We start from the raw sequence: 13,101 nt of genomic DNA, 5'->3' as shown, positions 1-13,101 counted from the left end.
ACAGAACCCCCTTTAAATAGGATGTTCCTCCCGACACCTTTGCAAAATACCTTTTAAAACATTGCTCTAAGTTTTGTCGTCTTCTCATATGTAGATGTTTGTCAGCTTCTTTCATGTTGAAAAGACCCTATCAATTGATCTATCATAGGCTTTTTGTGCTGTCGCCCATCACCAGTTTCTGGGCACTTTCCATGTAAAATTTGACTGGCAATAGCAAAATCCCTAGTGGACTTCATGTGGTCTCTAGTTCTTCTCTTTTTGCCAAGTTATAGACTCTGTGTTCAGAGTTGGATTTTTTTCAATTTCAAGTTGAGGAGTAGAGGATAGTTGCAGCTGTGAATGTCATTTTGGTAATGGTGGGAAAGGCTTTCTCAACGTTCACAGCATTTCCTAAAGATTGTCAGAGCCTGGATTCAGCTAATCTCCTGAAAGTTCATTTCCACATCTCGCTCTCAGCTTTGTGATCTGCCTCGTTCCAGAGAAGTACCGCTGGCTTGGTGGTTCAGAGATGGAGGCACAGTGTCTAATGTAGCTGGGACTGGATCTGTTAATGATTTTAAGGCCTTAAACTGTCAGGGGAAGGGGACTGGGAGCCAGTGGAAGGACTGAAGCACAGGCCTGATGGGCTCACGGTGGCCTAACCCATGAAGGAGGAGGTGGGAAGCTGCACATTGCACCAGCTGGACACTTGACATTGTTTTCAGCACATTTCAGTAAGGGTGCAGAGAGGACAAATACATGAATCCCTGGGCCCAGCTCCTCATGCGAGAGGAGCAGGACTGATTTCCTTGTGATCTGGAGCTGAAAGAAGGCAAATACTCAAAGTAAACAAACTTCTGTCCATGACTCCTTTGTACATTATGTATATGCAAAGCCCTTTGGGATCTTTGGAGTTTAGCTGCTCTGTGCCTCATTTTTCCAGTCCATGAAATAGGATAATAATGGCTCCTCCATACTTCACAGGTTGTTGTAAGGCTTAATTCAGTAGTGTGTCGAGACCCTGGAATAGAAGATGCTAAGGAAGATCCAGATATTATTAATTAGTATTTTTATTTATTGAGATAAGCAAGCTCACGCTTGTTATTACATGGCAGGGCGATTTACTAGGAAGTGCTCGTCCCACTCAGTGCTAAATCACTGGCATAGCAAAGTGCCATCTATTGGTGCCATCTTTCAATTGAGATGCACAATTAAGTTTCTGATCACTCCTAGTCATTAAAGACCGCCCAGGTAAAATCCAGCTTGGCTAATTACATTCTGCCACCTAAATTCCCCCCTTCATTTTCTCCCAGATACAGTATTTTTCATTTTCTTTCTTAAATGTGTACAGTGTTGCACTGGGTGCTGTTAACAACTGCCATGTCCCACCCCACATATAGCTGTTTTCAGTGATTAGGAGAAGTGATCCCTGTGTATAATTCATATATATGTTTGCAAAGCATTTTAGGGTCCTTTGCATGAAAGGCACTATATAGACATTAGTAGTTTGATGAAAAAATATTTTGTTCATAGTATTTGTTTCCTTTCCACAGTTCCAGGAGGAGCAGCGTAAAAGAGAGTTAGAGGAACGACGCAGATTTCCACTGGAGCAGCGGCTAAAAGAGCATATCATTGGGCAAGAGAATGCCATAGCAACAGTGGGAGCTGGTAAGATCAGTTACTGTTAATTGTTCTACATCCCACAAAAAAGAGAGCATGTAGTGTTTCCCAAACCTGTGATCCTGGACTAATTCCTACCAGATTATTGCGGTGAACTGATGTGCAGAGGTGGGATGGGTGCCTAATTCACAGTGAGGCCCAGTAGGTTTTTCCATTGCTGCAGAGGGCTCCTGCTCATTGCCTGAAGAGACTGGGATTCACGTAACACATAAGAGATTCACATAACACAAGAACTAGGGGTCACCTGATGAAACTAATAGGCAGCAGGTTTAAAACAAACACAAGTAAATACCTCTTTACACAACACACAGTCAACCTGTGGAACTTCTTGCCAGGGGATGTTGTGAAGGCCAAAAGTATAACTGGCTTCAAAAAAGGATTAGATAAGTTCATGTAGGATAGGTCCATCAATGGCTATTAGCTAAGGTGGTCAGACACACAATCTCCGGCTCCACCTCCAACTGCCAGAAGCTGAGACTGGACGACAGGGGATGGATCTCTCGAAATTGTCCTATTCTGTTCATTCCTTCTGAAGCATCTGGCACTGGTCACTATGAGAAGACAGGATACCAGGCTAGATGGATCATTGGATCTGACCCAGCATGGCCATTCTCATGTTCTTGTGCGGGGTTTGGTGGGGACATTGGTTCATCTGGCCAATGTAGGAGTGACATTGACTGGCATTGAAATGTGGACTAATATCTCGTCTTTCTGGATCAGATGTATCGTGATTCCAGTATGGGGCCTCAAGGAGGCGTTTTTACACAGGAATAGATTTTCTGTGCGCTCTTGTTGACTGGTTTGTTAGTAGGGCTTCCAGATTAACTGCTCCACTGCTTACCCTCAGCGCTAGATCTTGTCTCCTCCAGCGTGTAGTGGTGCTCTTTTAACACCCCATCATTTCATTTCAGTCTCAGTGAGGCATCATGATGTACCTAGAACATGGGAGAGTCACAAGGAGGACTGTTTTGCACAGTCCTGCTGGAATGGTAGGCAGCAGAAAAGCGGGGAGGGTGCCTACTCTTGATAATTTTCCAGACACCTTATCCCTCGGTGGGGAATTGACTGAATACCAATAGAAAGGGGAATAATATCAGAAACCTCATTTCCTACAGCACTGCCTACAGATATCTAAGGCTGCTAACACCAAGGATTTAGTTCATTTATTTTGCATTGCAAAATGTTGAGGATTGGAGGGTTGTTGGGATTCTTCTCCCCCCCCCCCCCACCCTCACCCCCCAAAGAGTACTTAAGAAAGGGAAAATGTAGGCTGAGCATCAGAAAAGGGTCTGATGATAAGATTGTTAAAGCTGTGGCATAGTCTCCCAAAGCAAGTCTTGGAAACCTCACTATGTGGAATACTTTAAATCTAGATTGGACAAAGCATCAGAAAACACACTTCAGGGAACAGTCCTGCACAGACCAGGACTGGACAAAGTGACTTAATAAGTCTGTATCAGCTCTAGTGTCTGTAGTGCCATGAATGCCTCCCATCATATGCAGTGTTGTTGTAGCTGTGTTGGTCCCAGGCTATTAGAGAAACAAGGTGGATGAGGTAATAACTTTTTCGGGGCTAACTTCTGTTGGTGAGAAAGACAAGCTTTCAAGGTACGCAGAGCTCTTCTTCAGGTCTGGGAAACTTAATCAGAGTGTCACAACTAAATACAAGGTTGAACAGATTGTTTAGCCTAAGTAGTTAACAAATATTGCAAGGGACCATTCAAGGTTGACTCTGTTAAATTTGTTAGATCTGACAAGATCTCAGGCTGAGGTGGAAACTGTCTACAAACATTGCCAGGCTGTGAATACCAAGTAGGGAGAGGAGTTGTTTAGGGAATGAACTGTGGAATGAAACCCCCCAAGAGCCATCACCAACCTCACCACCTTCCACTCCAAGACCAAGATATATTTCTTTGACTTTGCCGTCTCTAACATTAACGTTTAGCAATGTGTACATTTATTTTTAAAAATTAAATAAAAGCCTACCAAGACAAGACTTTCCCCCGGAGAGAGGATGAAAAAACAGACAACACCTGACAGATGTGTTGGCTTAACACACTAGTGGAAGTTGCTCAGATGTTACCGTGATGAGCGCAGTACATGAACATATACAGAATAGAAGGGAAAGGAAGGGTATATAACTAGCAGTCATAGAACAGCACTGGGCAATCGCTGTTACCGAACTTATTTTTTGAATAGGGTGTTGCAAATTCTCTTACCACCTCTAAAACTTCACTTATTTTGGGTGATCACTTTATTTGTTTTGCCCATTTCTGTAAATAATGGATGCTAATTTACCTGTTTCATTTACCAAAAAGAAAAAGAAAATTGTCCACGATGTTCACTGATTCCCACAGTCTCCTAGAGACAGTCCTGGAGTCTTTTTAATGTTGATGAGAGGCAATCCATTAGGAAGGATGTCTTTAGAGAGCAGGTCATTGATGTCCTGTGATGATGGTTCTCTGAAGATGTACATTTTAGCGGATTACCCATGTCCTTTTCCACATAGTTCATATTATTAATTGTTTGTGTGTTTTATTTTCACGTCCCTCTTCTAACAAACGCTGCAGCTGTGTGAGATGCCTCTTGCTGAGCCCAGCGGTTTATAGTTCTGGAGCTACAAGGGTTCCACATGTAGGTGCAGAGTCTCTCAAGTGACATGCATTGAAAAGTTTTACCTATGTGTGTAACTGTTTTCATACCTTTTATTGGTCACACTCAGAGCAGGACTGAGCCCCTCAGTCCCCAGGGGTCGAATTAGGCCAGTTTGTGGCAACTCAGAGAGCTGTTACTTTCCCCTTGCAGCGATGTCTTGTGCTCCAGAGTCTAACCTTTCATTGTTTTAAAAGAGAGAGAAAAAAATGTAGGATTCTAGCCCTTATGGTTGTGAAAAACATCTTTAAAATGTGAGCCAGTGTGATCTTCCTGAGTCTGCAGACAGCAGAAACAGTAGCTCTGAGAGGTGTGAAGTGCCCATATTTGTTTGAAGGAGTGGTAACTCTGAAGCCTAGCCAAGAGAATTTAAATGTGTAGTGTTAATTATTTCACTGCTGATCAAAGCACATAAGAGACAGTCACACTGCAAGTGGCCTCTCAGTTGGCACCCCAAGTGGGTGAAGTTGCATTAGTACCATTCAGTGTGTTTTAACAGTTTGATCACAAGCAATTCATTTCACACAGGCTGCCTGAAAAGCTGTGAGGCAATAATGACTTTCAGTTACTAGCAACCTGGGCTGGATTTGATACGTTGACCCAGACCCGAAAGCCTCCATATCCTGTTAATAGTTCCCTGAACAATTCCGTCACCCAGATTCAGTGTCTGGAAATAGGACAATAAGGTGAGACAGAGCTAAGGTCAGAACACAGGCGCGTGCAGCTGATGATCATAAATACAAAACCATACCAATATCGTTAACAAAGACAGGCCCTCGCAGCCCATGGAAGAGCTGCCTCTCCCAGTGCTAACACAACAGACACCTTCCCTGTTTTGAGAACGGTTACGGCTGTGCCTGGAGGCAGCAGTACGGGCTAATTGGGAAGCTTTGATTAATGGGTAGTGCCTGTTTCTGACACAGGTGGTGTTTGTGCACATTAAAGCAGTTGCCTTTATGGAGGCTTCTCTTATTGAATTATAGGGAATGCGCTAGGTACCCCAGCAGCCTCGGGATATTAGACTGATATCCCCGCTGCCCCTTTTTTGTTGTTTTGTTTCAGTAATGCTGAATTTAGACAGCAGTTAGCCTTCTGAGTGCTCACTGTTCAGTTATTTCTGCAGCCACTTTACGGAATCAGTGTGCCCTTCTGCTTTCCACCGCGGATACAATGCATGTTGTTTCTTTGGCTAGGAGACAGACTATACAATGTCTCCTAAGATTTACCAAATTTAGCTGATATGTTTAGATTTTAATTTATAAACTCTTCCTTAATGTAATCATCTGATTTGATTCAGTGCCTCTTGTATGATCCCAACAGTCTCCAGAGACTCCCATCCCAGAGTGAAAAAGAGAATGGGGTTTAGAGCACCGGTCTAGGAGCCGGTTTCAGAAGCAATGGGGCCCAGATTCTGAGGAGAGCAGTGAAGCTAAAACACTGAATCTTGCACTTTCTGCTGCTGTGCTAAGCATGCAAGTTACATTAATTTGTGTGTTCAGAAGCTTCCTCTGAACTGACTAAATCTGTTTTAATTCTCACCTCTTGTTCTTTCAGTGCCAGTCTATGTGAGGGCACATTCTCATTTGGAATAAAAGATTCCAGTAAACTCAAGTGCACTCTCTTCAGACTCACACCCACTTGCTGATGTGCAACTTCCATCACCTAATAGAGCCGTTCTGAAATTAGGGGCTAAAGGAGGCTGGGTTGGGGGATTGGTGCAGTTTGCACAACCGGAAGCTGGAAGAGACGAGTAGAGCAGGAAAAAGAATTAATATGAGAGTAAAGGAAGTTGGTTTGGTTTGCTCTTCGCAACTGCATGATTATCTCTTATATAGTATTTGAGCCTCATGTAGTAGAACTAAGACGGGTACAGTACCTGATTCACTATGTCGTCATGAATGAAGAAGCAGTATTCCTCTTTGATCTTCCATAGAATTATATCTCAGTCCTACATCTCCACTGACTGTTCTGCTCTAGAAGGGAAGGACCAGGGCAGGACTGTGATAGTGTGGGATTACACCTAGCGGATCCTGACAGATGATCTCTGCTCACCGCTCCAGGGGAAGGAGGGAAACCCTAACTGTCCGCTGTTCCTGCCAGTACTCTGAATGGGGAAATTCCTTCCTGTCTTCCAATCTGCTGATCAGTTTAACCCTGTGGAAGGGAGGAAGCGTAAATGTATTTAAGTGATGCTCTACACTGTACAGATGTGGATACTCCCTACTTTCTATGATGTATTTTAATGCAAACAGGTAGCACTGAAACATCCAAGAAAAAAACAAGCAGGTCTCTTCTGTAATGTTAGAAACTGACAAAGACCTAGATGCTACAAGCGCTCATGCAAATGAAGAGCTAAATGGTTTATGATTATGTTTCCAGGGCACTTTAATAAATCACTGCACTCCTTCTGGCTCTGATCAACTCTTGTTTGTCCTTGCGCACAAACATACAGACACGGGTAAATTCACTGCATGCTCTGGTGATTCCCAGGAAGGGATCCCTTCTCAGATTATTTAGCAAAGGGTGAGAGCTCCTTAAAAAAATGTGTATTTTCTGTTTCATGTCCTCACATCCTCTCGGTAGACAATACGTAATTGTTTGTGTGTGTGTATATAATATTAATAGTAATACATTGGGTGCCTGGTAGCAATCATTTATAGTTAAGGTTGCCACGGTTTTCAGTTGTTGATTTTCTGAACCTTCAGGACTAAAATTTCCCATCTTTGGGTTCTGCCCAAAGGAGATTTGCCTCTTGTGTTTAGGTTTTTTTTAAGTTTGAGCAAATACTCTTCAGCCATTTTGAATGAAAGGGGAGTGAGAGAAAATCCACTGTTCATATTACAAAATTACACAATGACCTTTCTGAACAGTCCTACAGCTAAGATATCTGAGGGTTGAAAGTTGCCATCCGATAAAGGAAAGAATTGGAGCAGCACCTGGCCTTGATCCCAAGGAAAATGGCTTTGATAGGGACAAATTGCAAATCCCATACCTGAGCATGCTTAGTACCTGTCTTGTTAAGGGTTCGACTGGGGGGGAATTGACTGCACATGCACAACTATCTTAAGTGTACACTGAGCTCTCTAGTCCTCAGAACAACTCCCAACCAATCAAGACAAGTGGGAGACTCAGGATCCAGTAAAAGGGATTCTCTTCCTCCATATCTCACAACCTCCATACAGCTTGGCACAGTTAGCAGTGTTGTGCTCACCCAGTGGCTCAGTTCAGATTGCTATAGATCCTGCAGTAAACTTCTAACCTGGCAAAATCTGAGGGCTCCTGAATACCCTTGTTAGTAGATTCAGAAGCTCACCAGATGGAGGGTGGACCCTGCAGTTGGCACACACCTGAAGAGAGTCACCCTGGTGGTCCCATGAATGTGGGCAGTCTAAGAAGCACCACTGAATGAATTGATTTGATAAATGGACATTTATTACACTCACAAATTGGCTGAAACCAATTTCGGTCACATCAACCCCTGATAACTGCTGGGGTATTGATCTGTGTAAAGTAATACAGTGAATTTATCAGTTCAATAGCGAGCTGAAGGGCCTCTCAGAGACACAGCAGCACGGTTACACTGTTACAGATGTACGAAATTAAGTAAGAGCTCTGCAGTGACGCTGGAAATGGCTCCAGAAAGAAGGCTCAGATATCATCATCATCCTTTCCCATTGCAACGGGTTTGGATTTCTTTGTGAGATTTCAGTAAAGCAGCAGTACCTGAATTTTCTTCACATCTTCAGCACTGAAGGAGGCATCGCCACCCAAAATATGGATTTCCTGCATGAATGTTGATGAAAAATTCATAACGTGGTGGGCAAATACATCGTGTGGCATGAACACCTGGAACACCATGTCATCCAGGGTGCTGCTCTCTGAGCCTGCCACTGAAGTTTTAATCTTCCCAACCCTGCATTGATGGCTTGCTTGAGGATCACTCCATCCTGAGATGACCTCTTTGTTCCTTTTGTCATAGCTAAGCAGTGCAGCAGCCAGCACCAACTAGAGGATAGGTGGACAGCTGCTTAGAGTCATGGCTTCCTTGTTGCAATCTCTCTTTCTAATTGACCTGAATCTTTCATGTTAGATTTGTGCGGCTAGGTTACTTAGGGCTAGTCTACACTTACCGTCCGGGTCAACGCGGTGAGTTCGAATTCTCGGAGTTCGAACTATCGCGTCTGATCTAGACGCGATAGTTCGAACTCCGGAAGCGCCGCGGTCGACTCCGGTACTCCACCACTGCAAACGGCGGTGGTGGAGTCGACGGGGGAGCCGTGGAGTTCGACCCCGCCGCGTCTGGACGGGTGAGTAGTTCGAATTAGGGTACTTCGAATTCAGCTACGCTATTCACGTAGCTGAATTTGCATACCCTAATTCGAACCCCCTTTTTAGTGTAGACCAGGCCTTAGTTGGACTATGATCATTATTTTAAGGCTATATACAAAACCACTTTGACACATGCCACTCTAGGTTGTTCTAAATAACCTACAGGAGCTGAGTTTCTTCACTGCAATGACTGAGAACTCTTTCTAGCTTTCTATCAAGAACTTCAGTCTAAAGTCATCATCCCTCATTTTATGATAGGCAATATTCTCCAAACAGTAACACAACCAGATCTGTGGCTGTATCAGATACCCATGGGATTTGCCATATGGGAGCTGACCATTTGTCCATCTAGTCTAGGAACTTGATCCAGAGAGAAGTGAAAACATGACCACAGTGAACCCAATTGTCTGTGCAGTGTTGTATATGCTGACCCCTGCAGGTAATCATTTTGTGCTCTGATGCAAGAGTTTAGTACACTTATTATCTTAACTGGCATAGTTGCCAATGGTGGTGGTGGCCATAATAGTCTCCATCCGAGTTTTTATTTTGTTTAAATCCACCCACATTATTTGACCTCTCGTGTGCATATTCATAAATGATCTGGAAAAAGGGGTAAATAATGAGGTGGCAAAATTTGCAGATGATACAAAACTACTCAAAATAGGTAAGTCCAAAGCAGACTGCAAAAAGTTACAAACTGGGTGACTGAGCAACAAAATGGCAAATGAAATTCAATGTTGATAAATGCAAAGTAATGAACATTGAAAAACATAATCCCAACTATGCATATAAAATGATGGGATCTAAATTTGTTGTTACCACTCAAGAAAGAGACCTTGGAGTCATTGTGGATAGTTCTCTGAGAACATCCACTCAGTGTGCAGCGGCAGTCAAAAAAGCAAACAGAATGTTAGGAACCACTAGGAAAGGGATAGATAAGACAGAAAATATCATATTGCCTCTGTATAAATCCATGGTACGCCCACACCTTGAATACTGCATGCAGTTCTGGTCACCCCATCTCAAAAAAAATATATTGGAATTGGAAAAACTACAGAAAATGGCAAAAAAAAAAAAAAAAAGATTAGCGGTATAGAACAGTTTCCATATGAGGAGAGATTAATAAAACTGAGACTTTTCAGCTTGGAAAAGAGACAACTAAAGGGGAATATGATAGAGGTCTATAAAATCATGACTGGTGCAGAGAAAGTAAGTTAAGGAAGTGTTATTTACCCCTTCTCATAACACCAGAACTAGGGGTCACCCAATAAAATTAATAGGCAGCAGGTTTAAAACAAGCAAAAGGAAGTATTTCTCAATTAAAAAAAGAACTAGATAAGTTCCTGGAGGATAGGTCCATCCATGGCTATTAGCCAGGATGTGCAGGGATACAAAACCATGCTCTAAAGTGTCCCTAGCCTCTGTTTGCCAGAAGCTGGGAATGGGTAACGGGATGTGTCACTTGATGATTCCCTGTTCTGTTCATTCCCTCTGGGGCACTTGGCATTGGCCACTGTCCAAAGACAGGATACTGGTCTAGGTGGACTAGGTCTGACCCAATATGGCCTTGTTATGTTCTTATGTGAACGATAAAGACCAAGGGCAGACGTAGTACATTCAACCACCTGGGAAGTGTGAGTGTTTAATAACACTCCCAAAAGAACCTGTTGTAGTTGTGATCCTAATCACGCTATAAATCTGACCTCTCCTTATCATTATTTTACCAATACACCAATTTTTGTGACACCTATAAACTTCACTAATGATTATTTTGTTTTCTTCCAGATAATTGATAAAGATACTAAATAGCATTATGCCAAGAACAGAACCCTGAAGGACCCCACTAGAAACACCCCTTATTGGATGATAATTCCCCATTTACAATTACTTCTTTAAATCGATCAGTTAGATAGTTTTTAACTGATTTCATATGTGCTGTCTTGATTCTGTATAGCGGTAATATTGTAAATCAGAATGTCATGTGGTACTAAGTTAAATGCCTTACAGAAGTCTCTCTCTTATGTCAACACAGTTACTTTTATCAACCAAACTTGTAATCTCATCAGAAAACAATCAGATTCATTTGATAAGACCTATTTTCCATAAATCCATGTTTGTTGGCATTAATTATGCTGCATCTTTTAAGGCTTTACTGATTGTATCTCACATTGGCATTTCCATGATTTTGCCCAGGATCAGTGTAAGGCTAACCAGCCAGTAGTTATCTGGGTTGTCCCGTCTTTAAATATTGGCACAACATTTGTTTTTTTCCTGTCCTCTAGGAGTTTCCCCAGTGTGAAGAGATTTGTTAAATATCAACATCAATGGCTCAGAATGCTCCTCAGCCAAATCTTTTAAAGATCTTTGGTGCAAATGATCCACTCCTGCAGATCTAAAATATTTAAGCTTTATCAGTTGCTTTTTACACTCTTCCTAGTTACTGTTGGAATAGAAATGCTTTCATTAGTGCTATAAACTATAAATAAATCATCCAACTTCTTTTCAAATATAGAATAGAAATATTGAACATTCTGCCTTTTCTGTATCAAGATTAAAAATTTTCTACCCTTATCCTCTAGAAAGTCGTCCTTATCTATACTACTGCTAGGATGGCTTTTTTTCCTGATACATTTTAAAAATTCCTTCTTATTGTCCTTAACTATACTGGCCCTAGATTTTTCACTGATACCTTTAGCTTCCTTTATCAATTATCTGTATTTCATAACTGCTTATTTATAGTGATTGCTATCCACTTCCTCCTGCTAGCACTGTGGAGACAATCAAGTTCTAGGAAAGGGAGCTGGAGTCACTTCTTTCTTGTGCATCAGCAATAGCATTGTTTACTGAGTTCCTGTCAATTGTACCTGGAGGCAAAGGTGCTGCATCGGGATTGCTGGGAGCAGAATTTGACCTGCAGAACTTTTATTAAGATCCTAAGAGAGATGGGCAGATGAGGAGGAAAGAGCCCAGCTTGACTCTCAGATCCCAGATTGTATTTGCTGGGGTGGCAGTCAGAAATAATAAAACGGAGTGTATTTGGTATGGAAATCACTGAAGGACAATAAACATGGAGCCTCACAGTGCCACTTGTACAGTGAAATTCTACTCTGAAAGCAAGAATTTCACTTTAAAAGCACAGTAGAGCTCCAAAACTCTAGATCAGGGGTCACCAAAGCAACGTCATCGAGAGGCATCACTGCCGAAATACCGCCGAAATTCAGCGGCATTTCAGCAGATGCTCGACCGCCGCCACGGTCCTTCGTCTAGCTAGAAGGTTGGGGACCACTGCTCTAGATCATTCATTTTCTCTACATTTTTCATCCTGCCTGCCTTTTACCTCTGCTACCGTTATTCTCCCCTGCGATCTTAAAAGTATTTTAGGCTGTAATTCCTGAAAGCTTGGCATTTAGCCTGTTTATGCAGTACTTATATCAAACATGATATGCTGCATCTCTGGTCTCATTGACCTCTGGCAACTGCTGAGACAGGTCTGTGTAGAATTTTAAAAAGCACACTACAGGTAAGTTCTTAGGAGCACAATTTACAACACAATGCCATTTATTTTTATGTAGCTTCCTTCTTACCAAATGTCACAAAACGCTTTCCAGCACCCGCCAATCAATACGGCAAGAATAACTCCTTATAAGAGCTGTAATAGAGGAGGCTTTGTTTTAAATAATGCAAATAACTCAGGAAGGCCTCAGTGGTCTGAGACATGATTCTGTCTCTTTTCTTCTGAACTAGTAGACCCCCCACCAGTAAGCAGAATATTCAGTATCCTTTCACTACCTTTATGCTCCAACCATGATTGTGAGAACCCTCTGAGCTAAGATTTGCTCTTTGCTGTTGGGTGTTGTATGCTTTGTATCTATAGAGCAGGATGCCCACGTTTTTCCCAACCAGGGCCCCATCCTAGATCATTAGCCGGTCATATTTAATGCAGAAGGGTGGTCTCCTGAGACCTCAAGTCCCAGCTACAATGCCTCATCTTGGTCTGAGGGACCTTCCGATTGGACCAAGTTGTCTGTGGCCTGCTGGGAAATGTACTTTCTATGGGATGTGCCTACATATACAATAATACTTGTTTTTCTCTCCGAGAACTCAAAGCCGTTTACAAAGCTGGGTAAACATTACTCTCCTCATTCAGAGATTCCAGATCTGAGCTGGGGGTTGGGTTTGATTGACGCCCATTTCTAGTTAACACCAATTCTGTACTTAAACTAGAGCTGGACGACATCCCTTGGTTCAGGCTTTGTGCATATTCCAAAGACGCTTAGCCCAGGCCCATTGCAAACCAGTCAGAGGATCCAGGCCAATTTAGGATTCCAGTGCAAAATCTGGACAGATTTGACTGAGCTTTGCTTTGAATTTTTGGAGTGGTTAGAATCTGCAACTTTGTGAAACTCCAGGGGATTCAAAGCTCATGCAGAACAAAACCCAGAAATGGCTGTGTGAGGCCTC

At 42.5% G+C, this 13,101-nt stretch overlaps 1 protein-coding gene across 1 annotated transcript in view; it reads left to right on the top strand.

Moving 5' to 3' along the window:
* The window catches only part of CLPB (caseinolytic mitochondrial matrix peptidase chaperone subunit B), a 137,461-nt gene that overhangs the window by 97,749 nt on the left and 26,611 nt on the right, over positions 1 to 13,101 (top strand). Inside the window, exon 7 of the mRNA XM_039520746.1 lies at positions 1,533 to 1,647. Within this exon, the coding sequence (XP_039376680.1) occupies positions 1,533 to 1,647 (115 nt within the window). The remainder of the gene's footprint in view (positions 1 to 1,532; positions 1,648 to 13,101) is intronic.

Source organism: Mauremys reevesii, linkage group 1 (genome assembly GCF_016161935.1).
Source record: "Mauremys reevesii isolate NIE-2019 linkage group 1, ASM1616193v1, whole genome shotgun sequence".
Taxonomy (NCBI): Eukaryota; Metazoa; Chordata; order Testudines; family Geoemydidae; genus Mauremys; species Mauremys reevesii.
Note: the sequence above shows the minus strand (reverse complement) of the source record. Positions and strands in the feature narration are given on the sequence as shown.